Source organism: Diospyros lotus, chromosome 8, assembly GCF_014633365.1.
Source record: "Diospyros lotus cultivar Yz01 chromosome 8, ASM1463336v1, whole genome shotgun sequence".
Taxonomy (NCBI): Eukaryota; Viridiplantae; Streptophyta; class Magnoliopsida; order Ericales; family Ebenaceae; genus Diospyros; species Diospyros lotus.
In genome coordinates this window covers 35,125,578-35,147,455 of record NC_068345.1, presented here as the reverse complement: position 1 = coordinate 35,147,455, position 21,878 = coordinate 35,125,578, and the positions used below count along the sequence as shown (strand labels likewise).

Here is a 21,878-nt window from a genome sequence, read left to right as displayed (position 1 = left end):
ACACAAATTTCTTATTTATATCTCTAAACTATGTAATTTAAATTAAATTACACCTCTAAATTTTTAAAATATTTTAAAATAATAAAAAGTTCAGATATATAATTAAAATAATAAAAAATTTAAATATTTAAATAAAAACACATGCAATTACAAACATTCAAATATATATTTGACCCAGAAACATATTTTCTTTGAATGGTTCATAAAATATACTATTAAATTATATAAAGTGTTAGAATATCAAAAAATAATAAAATAATAATTGGCGAGTGATCAGTATTAGAATTATGGATTCAAGTTAGTTATAAAGATAAGGGCTTGTTCTCTTTTTGTTTTCGGGCATTTTCTATTTTTAATTTTTGAAAATATCGAAAACGCGTTCTCTTTGTTATTTTTCAAAACGTATTTTCAAAAACAACTAAAAATTTTGTTAAGAAAACCCAAAACAACAAAACAAATGCAAAACGCGGAAAACAACCCCCCTCCCCCCGCACACGCACAGATCCACTCCCCTCTATTTCTCTCTCTCACCCCCCCATATCTTCTCTCCATTCTCCTCTCCTTTTCTGGCCATTGACAGCCATTACCACTGCCATTGCCACCGCTGTCGACCTTCAACTCCATCGCCACCACGACCAGTACCCCATTCGCCATCGCGACCAGTGCCCCCATCGTCACCACGACCAGCGCCCCCCTTCCCCCCGAAAACCCTAGACGAAGAAAATGGGTTGCCTGATTTGGATTTTTTTGTATTATTTAATTATTTTATTTTTTTATTTATTAAACTAAATATGTGATATGTTATGTTTGTATTAATTTTTTTAAATGATATTTCTAAGGTTGTTGATTTTTTTATTTTATTTTATTTGAATTTTATTTTATAATTAAAAGTATTTGAATCAAATTTATAATTTATTAAATAAAATATCATAATAACAAAAAAAAATCATTTTTAAAATTTCAAAACAAACGCGTTTTCTAGTTTTCTATTTTGAAAAATAATTTTTCCAAATGACGAAACGATCATCAAAATACAAAATTCAAAATGAATTCAAAACTCAAAACACAACGAGAACACTACCTAAGTTTTTGCATAATTTCTTCGACTACGAGGAAGCACAAAACCTCATGCAATTAGGAAGCCCAATATTATAATAATAATAATAATAATAATAAGATTAAAGCAGTAAAATTTAACACATGAATCAAGAGGTTGCTTATCTTCCTGGCATTTCATTAACACCAGAAGCACCACCCACACCCAGCAATCGGAACTGAAAAATCTGAACAGTGAACACCATCCATAAGCATAGATAGCTGTACAGTCTTGGACTAATGGTATAAACAAAGAAAGTGAAAGCCACCAATTAAGACCACGAGAGTAAGCAGCAGCATGGAAGCCACCAAAAAGCTTTTAGGAGCAACAAGAAGCAGCTGTGGTTTTCTCCGCTTGTCTCTCCGTAAGAACCATTCCTGATGGGTTTGGCGCAGGCTGCACTCGAGGCAGTCTCTTTGCTGTGGGCAGAGCAGGTAAACAAGATTAAAAAAATTCGCTTAAGCCATTGAGACAAGTTGAATTTCAAGTAATCCATTACCGAGTTCGGATAAATTGAATGAGGGTGTTGTCCTTCCACAAAATGGGAGGATACTGCCAACTAAACCATACCTATTTCGTAGAAAATGTCATTTACATTGGTTGCAGCTTTCGCAGAGGTTTCCATGAAGAAAAGGCCATTTTCCTGTGCATATACCTGTGCATCCTGCAGCAGCAATAATTCGACAATGATGATGTAATAATTAACAATAATAATAGCAAATAAGTTGAGACAATTACATGAGTAATACCAACAGTATGGCACACAGATGTACGGATGTTATTTGTCCTTCTATAAGAAGGCTACTATTTGAAGTACATACACGAACAATCAATTCTTTACGGTATCATTTCTAGTGACTACACAATATCTTAACTAACATCAATGGTGGGGCACTGTGACAGAAATCATTTGTTCTTACACAGGATGGGTACCAAAGTCCCTGCTTGAACTATCAATTCTCAGGAATAATACTTCTAGTCACTATGCAAACTTGTATCCCCAGTACCCTTATAAATATAAATAGCAATTGGTGGAGACTAGAGAGACAACTTAAAATTACAAACCATACAGATTTGCCATTACCAACCCAATCAAATAACTGACCTCAGCTAGAATCCACAAACATAACCCTGAAAAGGATCGGTATTGTAACGGCCCAACTTCTGGAACTTCTATCGCGAATAGAGGATCCGTGAGAGGGTCATTATTTGAGTGATACCGAACAATAACACAAACTAAAAACTCAGACACTGCCCTTATTAAAACCATATCTTTTTAATCACATAGCATTCCATAAATGTTCTTGCATAAACATTTAGACTGTGAGCCCACTTGGCTTACATAACATTTATGTAACTCAAAATTATAAAACATTACACAATGACACACAAGACCTAGGTTTAAGAGAGCTCTGCACTTGTTATCATGAATCGATGATCTAGACCCAACTTTGTCGAGTGTACCTGCAAATTTAGGGCTCTTTACCTGGAATGATAGAAAACAAACGTGAGTCACAAGACTCAGCAAGATCATGAAAGAAAGGCTGTAGGGTACAGACAAAACTCTACCCATAACACCCCATGCAATTCACGCCAATGTAACGTCATGTCATGCCATGCCCAATACCTGCCTTATTTTCAGATGCATAAACATATAATAAACTTCACATAAACGGTCCTTGGGGCCCACATCAAACACACATTGGCACTCAAGTCCCACATACAAACATGTTGCAGCCTAAAATAGGCTACCATTTCATCATTCAATAGGACCCGCCTTTTCCTGACCATGGTCGGCTTTTCCTGACATTCAACGTTTGGCTTTTCCCGTCTTCCCTCGGGCTTCCCTCGAGCTAATTTCTAAGGTCTTACCGTGGGCCACGCCGCCACCCATACTCATTACTTAAAACCGCATATTCTCACCATGCAGTGCAACAATTAGGAAATGCAACGGTTTTTACAGCATAAACGTGATGACAAGGCCCCCATAAACCAAGCATCAAGCCATGCTACGCCCACATAAGAATTCGCACATGCGATATGCCTCTAAATGCACTGGCTCACCTAAAGAACTCAGGTTAGCTCTTAAACCAACCGGGTCATGCAGATGCTCACACTTCACATCACACACAAAGCATGTCCCCAAGTGAATGTAACCCAAGCCTTATGCAGCACACACATCATGATATGCACAAGCCAATGTGAGAATCTAGTAGTATCAGCTTTTTTGACCCGTCTAACGCTTATCGTAATAGTCAATAACTGGCGACCATACATCCAGCCATCAACTGCCACGACCTACGGTCGACAGACAATGGCTTTGTACCCCATACCCTTAGACACCCATAGACGACATTAAACTTAGTCACTTAAGCTTATCATTTCGCACACTTAATCCATGACAACATAGACTCCATTATGACATTCACATTCTCATATCTTCTCATACACAAGAAACTATTTCCACATTCATAATAAATTATTAACATAACCACATAATCTTAACCACATCCATTTTCTAAGAACCTAGCCCGAACGGGTTCAACATCATTCCCAAAGAAAGCGGGGCGATACAAAACCCCGTGACGGATGAACTAAACGACACCAAATCATCATTTGCTTAACTCATTCAATTAACAATAAACCCATTTAATAAAACATAAGTCATAGGGTGGTTGTCACGCAGGTTATAATTATTAATGCGTGGAACCGAGTCACGGTGAGGGATGGAATAGAATACAAGAAACCACATAGACTCTCACAGGAAATAAAAAACACGAGGTGTGGGTTAGGAGCTTGTCTGTAGATAGCCGATCCTAGTTTCTCTCGTACTCTCGCTACGAAGTAAAACATTTAACATAAAATAATAAGTTTACAACGTATATTAATCAAATATAACCGTATAAAATTCGTAATTTAAATGTATAATACTTCTAATAATTTTACCCACTTACCTGACTAATTTAATCGCAAAATAATCTCAAGATTCATGAATTTCTTCCCCAATTTTCCCTTTTTTCCTCCATTTTCTCGCACTACCTGAGCTCCCTCTTCTCCTTATTTTCTCTTTGTTTAATGGGTTGAAGAAGGCCAAATTCGGCCTTAAATCAGCAAAAACGGAAGGTAGGAGGCGCGGCCACGTGGCAGCCGCTAGGCCACGCGAGGAGGCCACCGCCTCGACGTCGTTTCGGCCCTGCCTCTTGGCCAAATTAATTGGCCATTTCCTCTTGCGCGCGCTGCCTCCCCTGCGGATCGAACTTGCGACCCCGGGTCCCCCCTCGCACATGCGTGCCGCCTGAGCTACCGCCTCCCTCATTAAATAAATGCCCCCCATTAATTATAAAGAGACCTTTTGAATCTTTCCCAAATTACACCAACACCCCCAACACTTCCAAAAACCCCCACACACACCCCTGAACCCCAATTTCCGTTTATTTCACTTGCACCCCAAATCTCCGAAAATTCACTAAATTAATTTATTTTACAATTTCCTTAAATACTCCCAAATAATTTAATTAATTACCTTAATTTCTCCAAATACTCCAAAATATTCACAAATACTAAAATTAATAAGTATTATTTATCTCCAAACTTTTGAGAGGTTACAGGTATACTTCAATTTCAATATAAAATCCCTCTGAGCAACTCTAGCAACTCAAATGAAGCAATTTTAAAAATTTATCTCATTGAAGGTGAATTTGATTATTGTTCATGATAAGCATAAATACTTAATCCTCCTTGTAAATATGGAGCTATTACATGTATCTCTTGCAAATGTGTTTGTTGCAAGGTGTTCAAAGTACACATTCACCAATCACATGGTACAACCCTTAAAATATATTCCCAAATCTTCATACATGTAATCCCAAGCTTGTTAGTAATTGTCATTCTCACATTATGTATTTTTAGGCAAGCATGATTCACACATTGTTGGCAAACTACATGAATTATTTTGGTGTATTGCATGAAGTAGACTGAAATTCAATAACTAATATTGTATTTATGCATTGTTACTTTGTTGAGAGACATGATTAAAGTATAAGTGTGGTAAAGAAACTGTCACTTGTATGCTTGGTCAGGACACTTGATTAGAGACAAACCAAGTTGCTCCATGATAACTAGATGGCTAGACTATGTCCTAATTCAGTTTGGGCTAATGTTAGCCATGCTTCTATAACTTGTGCAGTTAATTTTAATTAGTAAGGGCTAACAGGGCATCCCCACCGCATGATGTTACCCACTTTGCAAGGGTTAGGGGAGGGTCATTTTTGTATGCAGTCTTTCCCTTACTTTCTTGCAAACAACATATTTTCACAAAACCAAGCTCACAAAATAAATTAGAATAAGAAAAAATAAATTCAGACTAAGCATAAGTAAATAAAGCCAGTTGGTCGATCAAGTCCACTGTTGTGTTCATTAAGGGTAATGACACCTCATGTAGTAACAAAAAGGCACCACATGCTTGAGAAGTCACCAAACTTCTTTGCAAGATAACCATCTTGCCAAATTCTACAAAATTGTCTGAAAGACTGAAACTACGAAGAGAGAGAGCTCCTTAGTTGGGCTGGAGCTTTGAGTTTGAAGGAAAAAACATGATGTTGGATGCAATTACTGAAATCTCCACTAATTTGTTAAAAGAGAGTTTTAAGAAGAATCGAACTTGTATTTTACCATGTATGCTGCCGCATATATATATATATATATATACAAGAGACATCCTAATATTTCTCCTAAAAACTAGGAAAAGATTACAACACTAACTAATAGGAATAGATTACAATATTATCTCTATATTTTACAGATTTACATAGGAGATAAACAATAGTATAATCATGACTTATCTTTAGAATTATCTTCGGCTTCTTATCCCCTTATCTCAATCCTTTACTAGTTGACACTCCCCGTCAAGATTGAGAATGGATATCATCCATTCCAAACTTGCTGGTTATCTTCTGAAATACGGCTGCGAGCAATCCTTTAGTGAGAACATTTGCAAGCTGTTCACAAGATGATATATATGGAGTACAAATTAAACCACTGTCAAGTTTTTCTTTAATAAAATGCCTGTCTACTTCAACATGCTTAGTTCTATCATGTTGAACTGGGTTGTGGGCAATGCTTATTGTTGACTTGTTGTCACAATAGAGTCTCATAGGTGTCACCAAGGCAATCTTCAAGTCATCTAGCAAAATCTTTAACCAGAGCAACTCACAAACTCCTAGAACCATAAATCTAAATTCAGTCTTTGCACTTGACTGGGCCACCACACTTTATTTTTTGCTTCTCCAAGTTACAAGATGGCCTCCTAGGAAAGTACATTAACAAGACGTAGATCTTTTGTCCACCACTAATCCTGCATAATCTGCATCAGTATAAGCTTCAAGTGTCATTCCTTGTCCCTTTTTAAACATAATTCCCTTTCCTGGTGTTCCTTTCAAGTAATGTAGGACTTTATAGACTACCCTTAGGTGAGATTCTTTTGGGTTATGCATGAATTGGCTAACCACACCCACTGCATATGCAATATTTGGCTGAGTGTGGGCTAGGTAAATTAGCTTCCCTACCAGCCTTTGGTAGGTCCCTTTATCCACCTCTTTATCCCCTGGAACTTCCCCTAGCTTGTGGTTGGGGTCAATTAGAGTTTCAACAGCCTTACACCCTAGCAATCATGTTTCTGTTAGCAAGTCCACAACATACTTTTGTTGAGAAATAAAGATGCCTTCTTGTGAGTGTGCAACTTCTATGCCCAAGAAATATTTTAATCGTCCCAATTCCTTAATTTCAAACTCCTTGATTAGGCATTCTTTGAGTTTAGTCATACCTTCTTCATTATTTTCGGACCTCCGATCACAACAATATCATCCACATATACAAGTAATACCGTTACTCCCCCTGTGGCCGAGTGATGAATGAAGAGGGTATGATCTCCTTGACTTTGTTTATACCCTAAAGTGAGCATCACGTGAGCAAATCGACCAAACCAAGCCTTAGGAGATTGTTTAAGGCCATATAAGGCCTTCTTTAATTGACACACGAACTGTCCTAGGGTAGTGAGATTATAACCAGGTGGTGGGTCCATGTAAACTTCCTCTTCTAGGTCCTCATGTAGGAAGGCATTTTTTACATCATATTGAAATAGTGGCCAGCCTAAGGTAGCAGCTAGGGACAGGAGAACCCAGACTGTATTTAGCTTAGCAACAAGAGCAAAAGTGTCTAGGTAGTCAATGCCATAGACTTGAGTATATCCCTTACCTACTAGCCTTGCCTTATACTGATCTACGGTCCCATCAGATTTGTACTTAATAGTGTACACCCACTTGCATCCTACCGGTTGTTTTCCTTTTGATAATTGAACTAGCTCCCATGTTTTATTTTTTTCCAAGGCTACCATCTCGATATTTGGGATTTGGGATTCAAAAAGATGGAGAAATTCACGAGGATGTCACACATAGAATTAAGGCAGGTTGGCTAAAATGGAGAAATGCATCGGGGGTGTTATGTTATGGTAAAATCCCATTAAAATTGAAAGGAAAATTCTATAGGACAGCTATAAGACCAGTTTTGTTGTACGGCTCAGAATGTTGGGCAGTCAAATATCAACATGAGCAAAAGACGAGTGTAGCGGAGATGAGGATGTTAAGATGGATGTGCGGCCATACAAGAAAAGATAAAATTAGAAATGAAATTATTCGTAATAAGATAGGAGTAGTGCCAATAAAGGAGAAGATGAGAGAGACTAGACTAAGATGGTTTGGTCATGTGAGAAGGAGACCAAGAGACGTTCCTGTGAGGAAAGTTGATGAAATGGAACAATTAATCAAAAAAAGAGGTAGAGGCAGACCTAAAAAGACTTTGAGGAAGATATTAAAGTTTGATATAAAGTGTATGGATCTCAATGAAGATATGACAAAAGATAGAAATACATGGAAGTCTAGAATTCATGTAGCCGACCCCATATAGTGGGATAAAGGCTGGATATGTTGTTGTTGTTACCATCTCGACTTCCATAGCATTTCGCCAGTTCTCATCCCTTATTGCTTCGGAAAAATGGTGGGGAAGGGGAATAGCATGAAGGCTGGTTAGGAAGGCTTTGTGGGAGGTAGATAGTTTTGAATAGGAGAGGACCAGGTGCAAAAGGTGCTGTGTGCAGGTCCTAGTTCCCTTTCTAAGGGCAATAGGCCATTCAAGGTCACTAGGGGAAAATGTAGGATCACTCTTAGCTTCAATGGGTTCTGATGTAGAAGAATCAAAAGAAGGTGTACCTACTAGATTGTCAAGAGGTTTGGTAGTGCTGGCAAGTTCAGGAGAGGAATTGGACTTTTGGTCGTGCATAGGGCTAGAAACCAGCGTCTGCCGCCTGGAGTAGACCTTGAGAGGAGGAAGACTTGGGGGGGTCTCCTCTGGAATCTTGTCTGATGCAGTCTGTTTGTGAACCAAATCTGAAGGGGATGTGGAATAAGGAGAAAATTCTAGATTAGCGAGACACACCGATGGCTCCCTATCAAAAATGACTTGGTGATCCGAAGATTGATCAAAATAAGGAGAATTTTCCACAAAGGTGACATCAGCGGAGACTAAGAATTTCTTAAAAAGAGGGTGATAACACCTATGGCCTTTTTGGGTGGAGGAATAACCCACAAAGATGCACTTGAGAGCTTTAGGGTTTAGTTTGCCTCTATGAGGATTATGAACATGCACAAAGGAGACACACCCAAAAATCTTTGGTTTCTAGTCACTAGAGATGTGAGTTTCAAGAAAATGTTTGTTTAGGAGTTGAATAGGGTTATAGGACCTGAGATTTTGTGAAGGCAGTCTATTGATAAGAGTAGTGGCAGTCAAAAACAGCTTCTCCCCAATAATTTTTCGGAACATTATGGTGGAAAAGTAGTGCCCTAGTCACAAGCAATAGATGTCCATTTTTCCTCTCGGCCACTCCATTTTGTTGAGGGGTATATGGATAAGATAATTCGTGGATGATGCCTTTTTATTGACAAAATTGTGTGAGGGAATGGTTGAAAAAATCTTTGGCATTATCAGATCTTACCCTCTTGATTGGCACCCCAAATTGAGTACTAATCATGTTATAGAAGTTAGGAAAAATGGTGCTTACTTCAGATTTATTTTTCATAAGAAACAACCACATTACCCTAGTGCAATCATCTACAAATGTTATGAACCACCTTGCCCCAGAAATATTGGGAACAGGTGCAGGGCCCCAAACATCACTATGAATAAGAGTGAATGGAAGAGAGGTTCTTTTATTAGATGAAGAATAAGTCACCCTTTTATGTTCAGCAAATTCACAAATAGAGCAATGAAAATCCCTAATATCAACACTCCCAAAAAAGGCTGGAAACATGACTCTTAAGGATAAAAAATAAAGGATAACCAAGACGATGGTGATGTAACTAGATCTGATTTTTATCAAATTGCACCAAATAGGACACGAGATTCACCTTGCCCTTGTTTTCCTGCTCACTTGATCCATCAAGGTAGTATAGGCCAACCCTAGCTTTAGCAAGCCCAATCATCTTCTTTGACTCCTATTCCTGAATTTTACAAAAGATGGAGGAGAAGTTAGCACTACAATTATTGTCTAGGTTAAGTTTTTGAATGGAAATAAGGTTGGTGAACAGTTTAGGAACATGGAGAACATCCTTAAGAGTATGTCTCATTGGCCAGCAACAGTGGTTAAGGACCCATCGGCCAAGGTTATCTTTCTAGAACTTGAACAAGGGTTATAGGTAATGAAATAATGGGGTAAAAGGGTCATATGATCCGTTGCCGAAACATGTAAGGCGAGAGAATGATGGGACATACCTGTAAGTGCAAGAGAACAGGTACCTTTTTCTTTCTTGTCAAGGGAGTTTAGAAAATTCCTTAACTTCTCAATTTTTGCTTGGTTAAACTCCAAGCCATCTCCTTGTTCCTTGTGTTTTGCCAGTTTCTGCTCTCCTTGTTGTTAGCTGCTGGCCATATAAGCTTGATTCTCGCCTCCCAGTTGTCTTCCTTTAGATGGTTTCCCATGGAGCTTCCAGCATCTCTCTATGGTATGCCTTGATTTTTTGCAAAAGGTACACCATAGAGAGTCTCGAGGATCTTTATCACCTGCAGCCTTATCCCTGGCAACCTTCTTTTCTTCTTGAGGACCCCGGTGAGGACCCTTCAATGCCATTAATGCTGATCTTTCCATAGGGACAATGTCCAGCATTACTCCTTTTCACCCTTCTTCAGCCCGGATTAGAGAGATTACCTCATTTAGGGAAGGTAGCTCCTCTTTACCAAGTATTTGAACTCTTAATGCATCAAGCCCCATATTAAGACCAACCAAGAAATTGTAGGTTCTTCTTTCTCCACAAATCTTTTATGTAAGGCTGCATCTTCACTGCATCTCATCTTTAGGCATTGGTAATGGTCCAATTCTTGCCATAGAGTTTGTAGCACATTAGAGTATTCAGAGATAGATCTTACCCCTTGTTTAGTTGCTGCAATCTTAGTCCGAACCTCATAGATCTATGTTGCATCTTTCATCTTAGAATAGGTGAGGTTGACAACCTCCCAAATATCTTTAGCGGTTGTTAAAAACATCACAGTATTACTTATCTCCAGTACCATTGAATTCCATAGCCAAGACATCACTAAGGAATCCTCCTCATCCCATGCAGCAAACATGGGATCTCCTTCCTTAGGGCTGGTTCCTAAGAGGTGGCTTATCTTCCCTTTTCCCTTGAGAAAGGTTCAGATAAGTTGAGACCACTTTAGGTAGTTTCTTTCGTTCAACCAGTAGGCCGCCTGAATATTTTGTAATTCTCCCCCACTGCTCATACTGTTGGTTCCAGAGAATGGAACTTCTGAAGAGCTGCTCGTGTCAATGGCTTTTGGTGTAGGATTATTGTTGGAGACGGTAAACATCTTAGGAAGATCTTGGAAACTTAATCGGGTAAAGAAAGAGGGCCAAAAAACTGGCTGCAATCATTCAAGAAACGGAACAGAAAACAAACCGGAATGGCACTAACTGCAGAAGCAGAAAAAAAACGGCGATGAAGGCCGAGAAAAAGAGCCCTTTAGATGGCTAGCTCTGATACCATGTTAAAATAGAGTTTTAAGAAGAATCGAACTTGTATTTTACCATGTATGCTGCCGCATACATATGTACAAGAGACATCCTAATATTTCTCCTAAAAACTAGGAAAATATTATAGCCCTAACTAATAGGAATAGATTACAATATTATCTCTATATTTTACAGATTTACATAGGAGATAAACAATAGTATAATCTTGACTTATCTTTAGAATTATCTTCGGCTTCTTATCCCCTTATCTCAATCCTTTACTCGTTGACATAATTAAATAGAATATCTTCTACAACAATCATATGTTGGCAATTGATTAATTTAAAGAATTAAGAGTTGTGGCATGATAGGGAGCCCTAGATTTGTGATACCACAGCCACTAGAAGTCCCCAAATACATGCATAACTTTAGGACTCCTATGCTGATCTCTAGAATTACTCCACAGTAAATTTAAGTATGTTGGATAGGTTGAAAAACAATTCAATTGCATATATAATTAACTTAGATTAAATTTAGATCCCTTCTTCTCATTGTATGCACTCAATGATTTGGTCAAATAGAAACAAGTATGCAATCAATGATACATCTATTGGTTCAGGCACCAGAGCCCCACATGCAAGTGCAAAGAGAGAGAGAGAGGTTTACTTGCCCATGACCAACCAGCAAAATATTTCAGTGTCATATATATGAATGTGTCTTGTTGGTGTTCGTAACTTTCTTCTGCTGTAGTGAGAAAATATGTTCTGGATGGACTCTATAACCCAATGCCATTTTTGTATTTCTATACTAATGTACTGGTTCTTCTCACTTACTCTTCATCAACATTGATAGAAAAAGAACAATTAAATGGATTAGTTTTCTTTCAACACCAGGAAAGCATGCCAACTACCATAATATTTTTAAGCTGTTTCCACTCATGTGACAGTAAACTAAATCAAGATGGCTGACTCCAGGACAAGTAAAAGCTGTATTAGCAGCTCAACCAACAACCAAGAGTTTTGCCTCCTGAAACAATAGACATTATTCAAATGAAAAGGATAGAGGCAGGAAAGGGGAAAAAACATATGTGTACTTGCCTCGGCTGGCACCTTTCTTGCATTTAGCAAATCAACTTTATTCCCAGCAAGAGCCATAACCATGTTCCGATTACCTGTCAGAAACAAAAAGTATTAAGAGAATGATACATAACTTGCAAGATAAATGCCCACTTTACGCATGCATCAAGTAGAATTCATGAAATGAATATAAAAGTAGCATGCAATTCAAACCAGTCTCCTTGCCTGGATGACTTCTAGGAGATGACAGTGTGTGGACTACAGAACCACCCCATGATAGGCTTTTCTTAAATAATTGAAATAGTGATTACAGAAGTCCAATCAATCTTCCTTCTACCAGACAATGGCACATTCACTTTCTGACTATAGCAATCAATGGTTATGAAAGAACCCAATAATGTCGCTATTTAAATACTCAAATTTGTCACATTCACCTTCTGACTATAAGCAATCAATGGTTATGAAAGAACCCAATAATGTTGCTATTTAAATACTCAAATTTGATTTTGTGATTTATTTATTTTAGTTATGTGTGGGTTGCCGACTCCCACACTGTCTCCCATCAGGGATTTTTTATGTTCATACACATCCCATCATAGAGTTTTTTATGTTCAAGCCCACCCTAGTTCGGCAATACCAATAGGGGAGGGTAACCATTTCCATCCCAATAAACGTATATGGATTATTGCTGGAACTTACCTACTTTTACATTGATTCAACTTTAACAATTAGACAATTAATAAAATAAAATAGTCACTTTTTTTCTTGTCAAATTAATCATGCAAAAGCACAATTCTGGAAAGTTCACTCACATGTTCTACTCTTTGAATTAGGAGAGGTACTTAACCATACATAGAAGACCCAATTTCATGAGCAAGAAGATTAAAATTTCAAAAGTTGAAGGAGCTTCTAAAAGTACGCACACACACACAGAGGGTGAGTGCATGCAAGAATAACAGGATTTTACAACTAATGTTAGAAGACTACCTTGGGCTTGAAGCTCTTGGACCCATTTCTTTGCTCTTTCAAAAGAAGCCTTGAGAAGAAAAAACTTCAGGGTCAACCATTTTGCATGAACTGTGTAATGACTAAATACTCTGAAGAGCATTATATCAAAGGAGAACAGAATAAAAAAAAAATATATTATCTAGCAATGCCCACTTCCAACAATTATGCAACTAAGTCAGAGATTAATGAGTTGGTAGGTAACCAACTCAATTGCAGAGCATAAGGAAATTAACCCGACAACAGTGTCAGAGCAAAAGCATATATATCTCAATAAGTAAGCAGTAGTACGCCTGAAATGCAGAAACCAAACAAGTGATGTAAAGAACCCGAGACTGCAAGCATGTTGTTCCACGAAGCACATGACAAAATCATGATGATGATGATGATGATGCATCATCATAATAATAATAATAATAATCTCAAAAACTAGAAACTCAAGTAACAACCGTAAGAGTCGCCAATGCAGCAAAACAAATAAAAAAATGTTGACAAATTCTTGACTCAAATTTAGTGCTGACACTGAATTTTTGAAGCTTGTTTATTTTGTTTTTCTCAGGTGCTTCAGATCTTTATTAATTTTAACCCATAGTTTGGCAAAATCTTGGAACCCATTTCATTAAACAATCAAAAGAAGTTGGGGATTGAAGCTTGGATCAATGGGCAATTGTTGCATGACACCATCTGGAAGGGAGTGAAAGAGAGAAGGTGGGCATAAAAAGTTAGCCACCGCATACAGGAGAGAGAGAGGTCACGGAGAAGGAAAGAAGGGGAGAGAAGGAAAGAGAGATAGGGGAGAGACAGTGTGTTACACCATTTTGGGTATTTCCCAAAATTTAACAGCTGTTCAACAGCGATAGGGGGCAGAGTGTTACAACTTTTTAAACCTCAAGGGCACTGAGTGTAATTTTTTAAAATTGAGGGGTGGTCCCTTGAATTATGCCTTATCTTGGGGGTGGTTAGTGTAATTTACCCTTCTTTTCCTTTACTTTTGTATTTTAACATTATTATAGATTGTGTGATATGTTCACATATTGGATTACTCAATACTTTTTCTAACTTTTAAAGCTTTTCTTTTTTTTTTTGTTCATAAACGTTACTGATATGCATTGTTTTTCCCATAGACCTGTTATATCCATTTTTTTTTTTTTAATTTTGTATCCTATCTCCATCTCCATATGGTGCTTCTTAGCCTTAGCTAACCATCTGCACGCCTACCCTTTGACCACAATGAGTAAGTGCTTAAGAAGCTCAACGGCAGAGTATCTCTCAGTTTTGAAATCACTTACTTGATTTGTTATATCATATTGCGGAAAATCACTTACTTGATTTGTTATATCATATACAATTATTGCAGCCGCAGCCCCTCTATAGTACATGGGAGCTAAGCTATGGTATCTCTCTTGACCTGCTGTATCCCAAATTTCAAATTTTATAGTTGCATCATTTACAGCCAAGGTTTGGGAGAAAAAAGCAGCACCAATAGTTGATTCCTGCATGGTCACTCAACAAGAATCGGACATCAGAATTCACAAGTAATATACAATGTGAATGTTACAATTGCAAATTTCTGGACCAACCTGAAATTCAACAAATTGTCCTTTGACAAAACGCAACACCAAACTAGATTTTCCAGCTCCCACATCCCCAAGAAGCACCTAAAACATAAATAAAGGAACCAATTGAACTAACAAGAAAAGAGATCTAGCTGAGCAAAAATAAAGCTTTGCCAAAAGACAATATTAAGAAAATGAGAAGAGCTGTGGCAAATACAATACAGCATCCTGAAAACAACAAATTGTTAAAAGGAATGACAGGAAAATTGTACAGTATGAAAAAGCATTCATTCAAGACTGGGCATAATAGGGCCTTCACATGCTAACATAGGGGAAAATTGAAGAAATGAGATACAATGAGGGGTAAAACATGGCTTTGGGAACAGATATTAGCCCTAAACACAAACCAAACTCAGGAAACCAGTAGAATCATAAAATCATAGACTCCAAATCTAGTTTACAGCATTGAGCTGAAACTCTACATACGAGACTATGAATAAATAAAAGTCAGCAGAAAATTTGAGACTATGAAATGAGGTCTACATACGAGAAGAAAAAATAAAGACATAAATAAATAAATGTTAACATCTAGGTGATTGTTTGATGGATCAAATAAAATGCAAATTAAGCTTAGGTTCCATTTTTCACAGAAAATTTTTAATATACAAGAAGTTTTATTCTTGTTGATATTGTTGTTTCACCGGCAATTTTCTATTTTCCTTTTAATTTACTTTGTACAGAAAATTTAAATAAAAAAATTGAAAAGAAAGTTGAATATAGATTCCATAATCAAATTTACAAACTCGTGAACAAAATAAACCCCAATAGTAAGGAAGGGCAGTTGAACATAATGCTTCTAACAAATTCAAAAAATGCATTTGAAACTAATAGATTCCAGTATCATTGTTTAAGGTTGATTTGGGGACTTGAATAGGATTTGAGCGTCCAAATATTATATATGTATTCAAATATAGCATCTGTTGAGTGGTTGGTGCCAGAGAAAAAGTGAAAAAAATTGAGATATCACTAGCAATTGATCCTAAAGCAGTCTGGAGAAGGTCAGAGAGAAGTTCTGCAGAATGAAAGCTAGTTGAAAGGCCAACACCCTGTCCATTGATCCATCTACCTATTTATAGGTGATGGAGGAGGGGTCCCACCACCTTCTTGTGAAATCTGGGCTTGGATTGTTTCAACTTTTAACATCTCATTAAGTCCAAAATGCAGTTAGATGGAGGCTCTAGAATGTTATGTGATAGAGCCGGTCCCCACATAAGTAACCACATGGATACCATTGTTTACGAGCAATTCTCAGAAGGTTGAGCTACTTTGATGGTAGGCTTGACAGACTTGTCCTTGCCGTACTCTCCAAGATGTTGTGGCTCATTGCTCCTTATTTCTGTGATGATCATATTTGGGATGAGTTAGCTGCCTTGCCACACGGAGGTGAAGATATTGAAAAACCTTTCTTGATTGACTCTGAATCTTCTACCAAAAAATTAGTGCCGCTCATAGCTGTCAAGGCTCAAGACACACTGAAGCGCAAGAATGCTTGAAGCCTAGGCACAAGAAATAGGTGCAAGCCTTGTGGATGCTAAACACACATTTATTAGATAGCAAATAGGGTGTTATTATTTTCTCAAACTTCTTTAATTTTTTTCCTAGTTAGTACTAGTTAGATTTTAACATGTCAATCAAAAATTAAGAACAAAAAAGATTATGACATAGGTGCAAAAGGCGTATGCCTTGCTCCTCAAGGTAAGGCACACGCCTTAGAGGCTCATAGAGCAAGGGGCCCTCAGCTAAGCCTAGAGCCTATCTGCAGTTTTGACAACTATGAGTCTCCCTGATAGTAAATAGCATGCAGTTGGTTAAGATTATTGAAATACTGAGTTGGGATTCAACTGTTGGCATTGTTTACCTTGTTTAGCATGCTTGATGGATGTTTTCAAGAGCCATATATGGGATATTTGAATTTTCAATATAGTTTTTGAAGATCTGTTACCGTAAACACTCTTGTTATACAAATCATCCAGTCCAGAATGCCTCCTCTGCTTCAATTATGCCTTTATCCATGTCAACGATTAAGAAGCTGATTGTAAGATTAGATGAGCATTCAGCATCTCGGGCAGGATTGAGATTAGCAATCAACGTGAATCATTGATATTTCTTTCCTAGAATAAGAGTGTATCATTGCTGTATCTTTCTAAATATTTGTTGTATCCTAAATTGTACAGTTTCCAAAATAGATTTGGAAACTTCCCTATTGTGTTATTTAGAAACTTCCTAACATAGCATGAAGTTATGTATATATCATGATGTATTCTTTCAATGAGAATAAGATTGATAGCCTTATTCACGTCTTTCTTGACATGGTATCAGAGCCATAGACGATAGTTACCGCTTCTTTGGGACTGTTGTGGCTGTCATCAGTCTTCCTCATAATGTCCAACACTCAAAACCCTCAACCCAATTTGGCCGATTCCAGTAGTACAACGGAAATTCCGTTTGCTAGAATCAATAGCGGAGGTTTAGGAGGAGAATTACAAAATCTTCAAGCAACTTACTGGTGGAATGGTAAGAACTACTTGAAGTGGTCCCAACTGATCTGCACGTTCCTAAAGGGGAAGGGGGAACTAAGCCACCTGTTGGGAACCGGTCCTAAAGAGGGAGATCTCACGTTTGCAGCATTGGATGAGGAGGATTCCCCTGTAATGTCTTGGCTATGGAACTCCAAGATCCCCGAGATTAGTGACACCGAAATGTTTCTAACAATAGCCAAAGATATTTGGGAGGCAATCAAGCTCACCTACTCCACAGTTCGTGATGCAGCTCAAATCTATGAGATAAGGATGAAGGTGGCAGCCACAAAGCAAGGTACTAGATCTGTTACAGAGTATGTGAACTTGCTACAAACTCTGTGGTAAGAACTAGACCATTACCAGTGCTTAAAAATGAAGTGTAATGAGAATGCTGCATTACACAAAAAGTTTATGGAGAAAGAAAGGACATATGACCTCCTAGCCGGTCTCAACATGGAGTTTGATGCGGTAAGAGTACAAATCCTCAGTAAGGAGGATTTGCTTTCTTTAAATGAGGTTATCTCTATAGTTTGTGCAGAAGAAGGAAGAAGGGGAGTCATGTTAGAAAATTCCCCGATGGAAACATCAGCCTTGGTATCTCTAAAAAGTTATAATTAGCGTAAGGGAAAAGAGGAAAAGAAGGCTGTAGACAGAGATTCTCTGCGGTGCACCTACTACAAGAAGCCTAGGCACACCATAGACAAGTGTTGAAAGCTCCATGGGAAGCCTTCCAAAGGAGGAAAATCAAGGAGCCAAGGGCAGGGACAAGTGTACATGGCTAGCAACCATCAACAATTAGAACAGAAGGATCCTAAACAAGGAGAATCCCTAGAGCTTAACAAGGCAGAGATTGAACGATTGAGGAGCTTCTTGGGATCTCTCGAAAAAAGGGCTAAAAAAGGTGGATGCTCCCTTGCTCTCATAGGTATTTCTTCCCTTTCTTTTGCTCTACATGCTTCAGAAAAAATCCATCCTAATTCTTGGATCCTAGACTCTGGAGCTACTGATCATATGACTCCTTTCTCTCATCACTTTATCACCTATAGCCCTTGTTCTAGCTCCAAAAAAATTACATTAGCAAATGGTTCTTTAACCATTGTTGTTAGCCAAGGAAATGTTTTTCTTAACAAACATCTCACTCTCAAAAATGTGCTTCATGTCCCTAAATTGTTCACTAACCTAATCTCCATTCAAAAGCTTATCTTGAACGCTGATTGCAGTGTTGTTTTTCATTCAACCTATTGTGAGATATAGGAGCTAGGGCTGGGTGTCAGCACCGATTGATTTGACAAGGTTAGAGGCGGAATTCAAGGGAATTTCGGCTATTCGAAGAAAAGAGTAGGGAGAGAGAATGGATAAAGAGAAAGAATAACATAAAAGAAAGAGAAAACCAAGAAGATTCTTACTAATCATGAGGAGCATGGCTCCAGTACAACCGAATATATATGTTGTTAGAGGGCCCTTTTAGAAAGTAGCTATGACTCAACGTTCCCTACCTTGCCGAGGCTCGCCCAATAGACGTTACAAAATATGGATGGACCTTTCTACCCCTATTACATAGTAGCTACATGACAATTCCCCCCTCCTTAAAATATTTCTTGTCCTCAAGAAATCACAAGAGTCTAGCTACCCGAGGAAACTGTTTGAGCAACTTGGGGAGGTACTCCCAAGTTGTGTCATCTGGAGGCTGATTGGTCCATTGTACTTGCACTTGAATCAAGGATAAGGACCCTTGGTAGATGACCCTCCTGTCGATAATTGCCATAGGTTCAGACACTCCTGGGAAATCCTCCTCCAAGGTTGGCAATTTGACACTTACAACTTCATGTGGCCTTACTAATTTCTTGAGTAGTGATACATGGAAGACGGGATAGTTGCCTACTCCGTCTGGTAGTTGTAGTCTATAAGTGGAGCTCCCTACCTTAGCCGTTACTTGAAAAGGGTCGAAGTACTTAGGCCCTAGCTTAGAGGGGGGCTCACCGGTAAACATTTGCTACTGAAATCTCCTTACCTTCAAGTAAACCGAATCCCCTTCTTCAAAATTCCTTGTAGTTCTCCTCATGTCTGCCATTTGCTTCATTCAATTTTGTGCTATCGTTAATTCTTTTTTTATTAACTGAAGGGCTTCTTGTCTCTGCCTTAAGTATCGATCCACATCCCGTTCCACATTGGAGTAATGCATCACTGCTGGGATGAGTGGCGGTTTGTAGCCAAAAAGTGCCTCGAAAGGCGATCTCTTAAGTGAGCTGTGGAAGTTTGAGTTGTAGCACCACTAAGCTAGAGGCAGCCATTGATTCTAGCTTTTAGGTTTAGTGAAACATACACACTTCATATAAGCTTATAAGCACTGATTCACCCTTTCCGTTTGTCCATCCGTCTCCGGATGATAGGCTGTAGACATATGCAAGTCAACTCCCAATTGTTTGAACAATTCTCTCTAAAAGTTGCTGGTAAATATCTTTTCCCAGTCTGAAGTGATAGACAAAGGCAAGCCATGTACCTTCACTACTGAGTCTAGTAGTATTCTAGCCACATTCGAAGCTGTAAATGGATGAGCTAGGCTGAGGAAATACCCAAATTTAGTCAACCTATCCACCACTACTAGGATAATGTTCTTCCCTTTGGACCTAGGTAGTCCCTCCACAAAATCCATAGAAATTCTTTGCCAAGCCTGGTCTGATATCTCCAATGGCTGAAGTAAACCGAGGTATGGAACTTGCTCGTGTTTGCATTTTTTGCAAACAGAGCATGCTAATACATAAGTTGTCACCTCCTTCTTCATTCCCGGCCAATAGAACAACTATTTCACCTTGTAAGTAACATTCAAACCGGCGTGCCCTCCAATGGGAGATGCTATTGGAAAATTTGGATTATTTGTATGTCCAAATTGATATTTGGGTGAATGAAAATTAATTAAAAAATAATTTGAGGCATGTGTATTATTTTACATAATTTCTACTATTGTAAAAGTAGAATAAAGGGAAAAATACAAAAAGTGCACTATGCATTAAATTATGAGGACGCACTATACGTGCACTATGCAAGGTGGCTGATTGAAAGTAATAATGCCAGGGCACTATGCAAGTTACTATTATAATCTTTAATATATATATAAAAGGGGCCTACTTCATTATATATTATAAAGATATAATATATATATATTTATATATTATTTGAGGGAGGAAAGCCTCCCACAGAACTTAGCCACCTTCCTCCTCCTTCTTCTTTCTTTCTTCTCTCCTTCATCTTCCTCTATAAATAGAGACCTCTTCCTTTGAAGAAAAATAGAATTTCCAAAGAAGAGAATTCTCAAAAGGGAAATCTTATAGAGAATTTTCAAAAAAGAGGGAATCTCAGAAGAATTTTTCAAAGAGATAGAAATCTCAGAAAAATTTATCAAAGAGATAAAATTCTCAAAAGAAATTTTCAATAGAATTTTTCAGAAGAATTATTCTACAGAATTATCAAGTTTTCTGATTATTTTAATTGTGTTCAATCAGTGTTCAAGTTCGTTGTAAGGCTCCGAAGTTTGTGCTAACTTCTCAGTCTGTAAGCCGTTATACCCTGGGAAACAGACACCAATAAGCCTCTAGCACCTTCGGTGAGGCGGCGAATTTGTTTTAAGTGAACTGTGTGTTACACAGGCCTCGGTTTTTATCATATATATATATATACTGTAATGCTATTAATTTCCTTATATAATACTGTATTATTTAATATTTCTATTCTGTTGATTTAAATATAGTAATTATATTTCTAAGCTTTACATACAATCGTTATATTTTTGAGCTTTAAATACAGTATTTCAATAACTATATTTCCGAGCAATAATTTCAGTTCTACAAGAAATATAAATATTGCTCAATATAGTTATTTTTATTGTAATTGACTAACAATTTTGAATCAGGAAATGAAGGGCAGAGGGTACAAGCACGTTAAAGAAAAATGTTATTATATTTTTCTAACAGAGGCACGCAAGGCTTGTAGGATTCGGGTCCTAAGTTGAGGGTCTTCCCCAATCACCATCCGCCCTTTATACCTCAATAACCCCGCCTTCAATGTACCCCTTCTGTTCACCGCTTCCAACTGCTAAACTGGTCATTAGTTCTTGAGCCCATGGTGTTCCCTCATAGCTACTTGACACCTCTTTAATCCAATCGGGAACAACTACAGAGACTGCTCGGCATTCGCCCTTTTCTTCCCTCCTTGATAGAGCATCAACCACTGCATTCTCTTTTCCCTTACAGTATTGGATGGTGTAATCCAATACTAGCAGCTTGGTTACCCCTTTCCTTTGTAATTGTGTATGTAATCTTTGCTCTCCTAAGAACTTGAGGCTTTCATGGTCAGTCTTGATAACAAATGAGTTTCCTTCTAGATAACACCTCCATTTGTCTACGGCCATGAGTATAACTATTAATTCCTTATCATAGATGCTCAGCTCCAGGTGTTTGGGAGCTAAAACCTGACTAAGGAAAGCTATCGGCCTACCTTCTTGTGCGAACACTGCCC

General features: G+C 38.0%; 1 protein-coding gene across 1 annotated transcript in view; it reads right to left on the bottom strand.

Annotated features, from left to right (window-relative positions):
- Positions 1 to 1,134: 1,134 nt before the first annotated feature.
- Positions 1,135 to 21,878, bottom strand: part of LOC127808886 (ras-related protein RABF2b) — a 30,350-nt gene continuing 9,606 nt past the window's right edge. Inside the window, exons 2-7 of the mRNA XM_052347586.1 lie at positions 14,812 to 14,889; positions 14,557 to 14,724; positions 13,214 to 13,262; positions 12,248 to 12,321; positions 1,667 to 1,760; positions 1,135 to 1,515 (exon numbers count right to left, since the gene is read on the bottom strand). Of these exons, the coding sequence (XP_052203546.1) occupies positions 1,415 to 1,515; positions 1,667 to 1,760; positions 12,248 to 12,321; positions 13,214 to 13,262; positions 14,557 to 14,724; positions 14,812 to 14,889 (564 nt within the window). The 3' untranslated portion in view covers positions 1,135 to 1,414. The remainder of the gene's footprint in view (positions 1,516 to 1,666; positions 1,761 to 12,247; positions 12,322 to 13,213; positions 13,263 to 14,556; positions 14,725 to 14,811; positions 14,890 to 21,878) is intronic.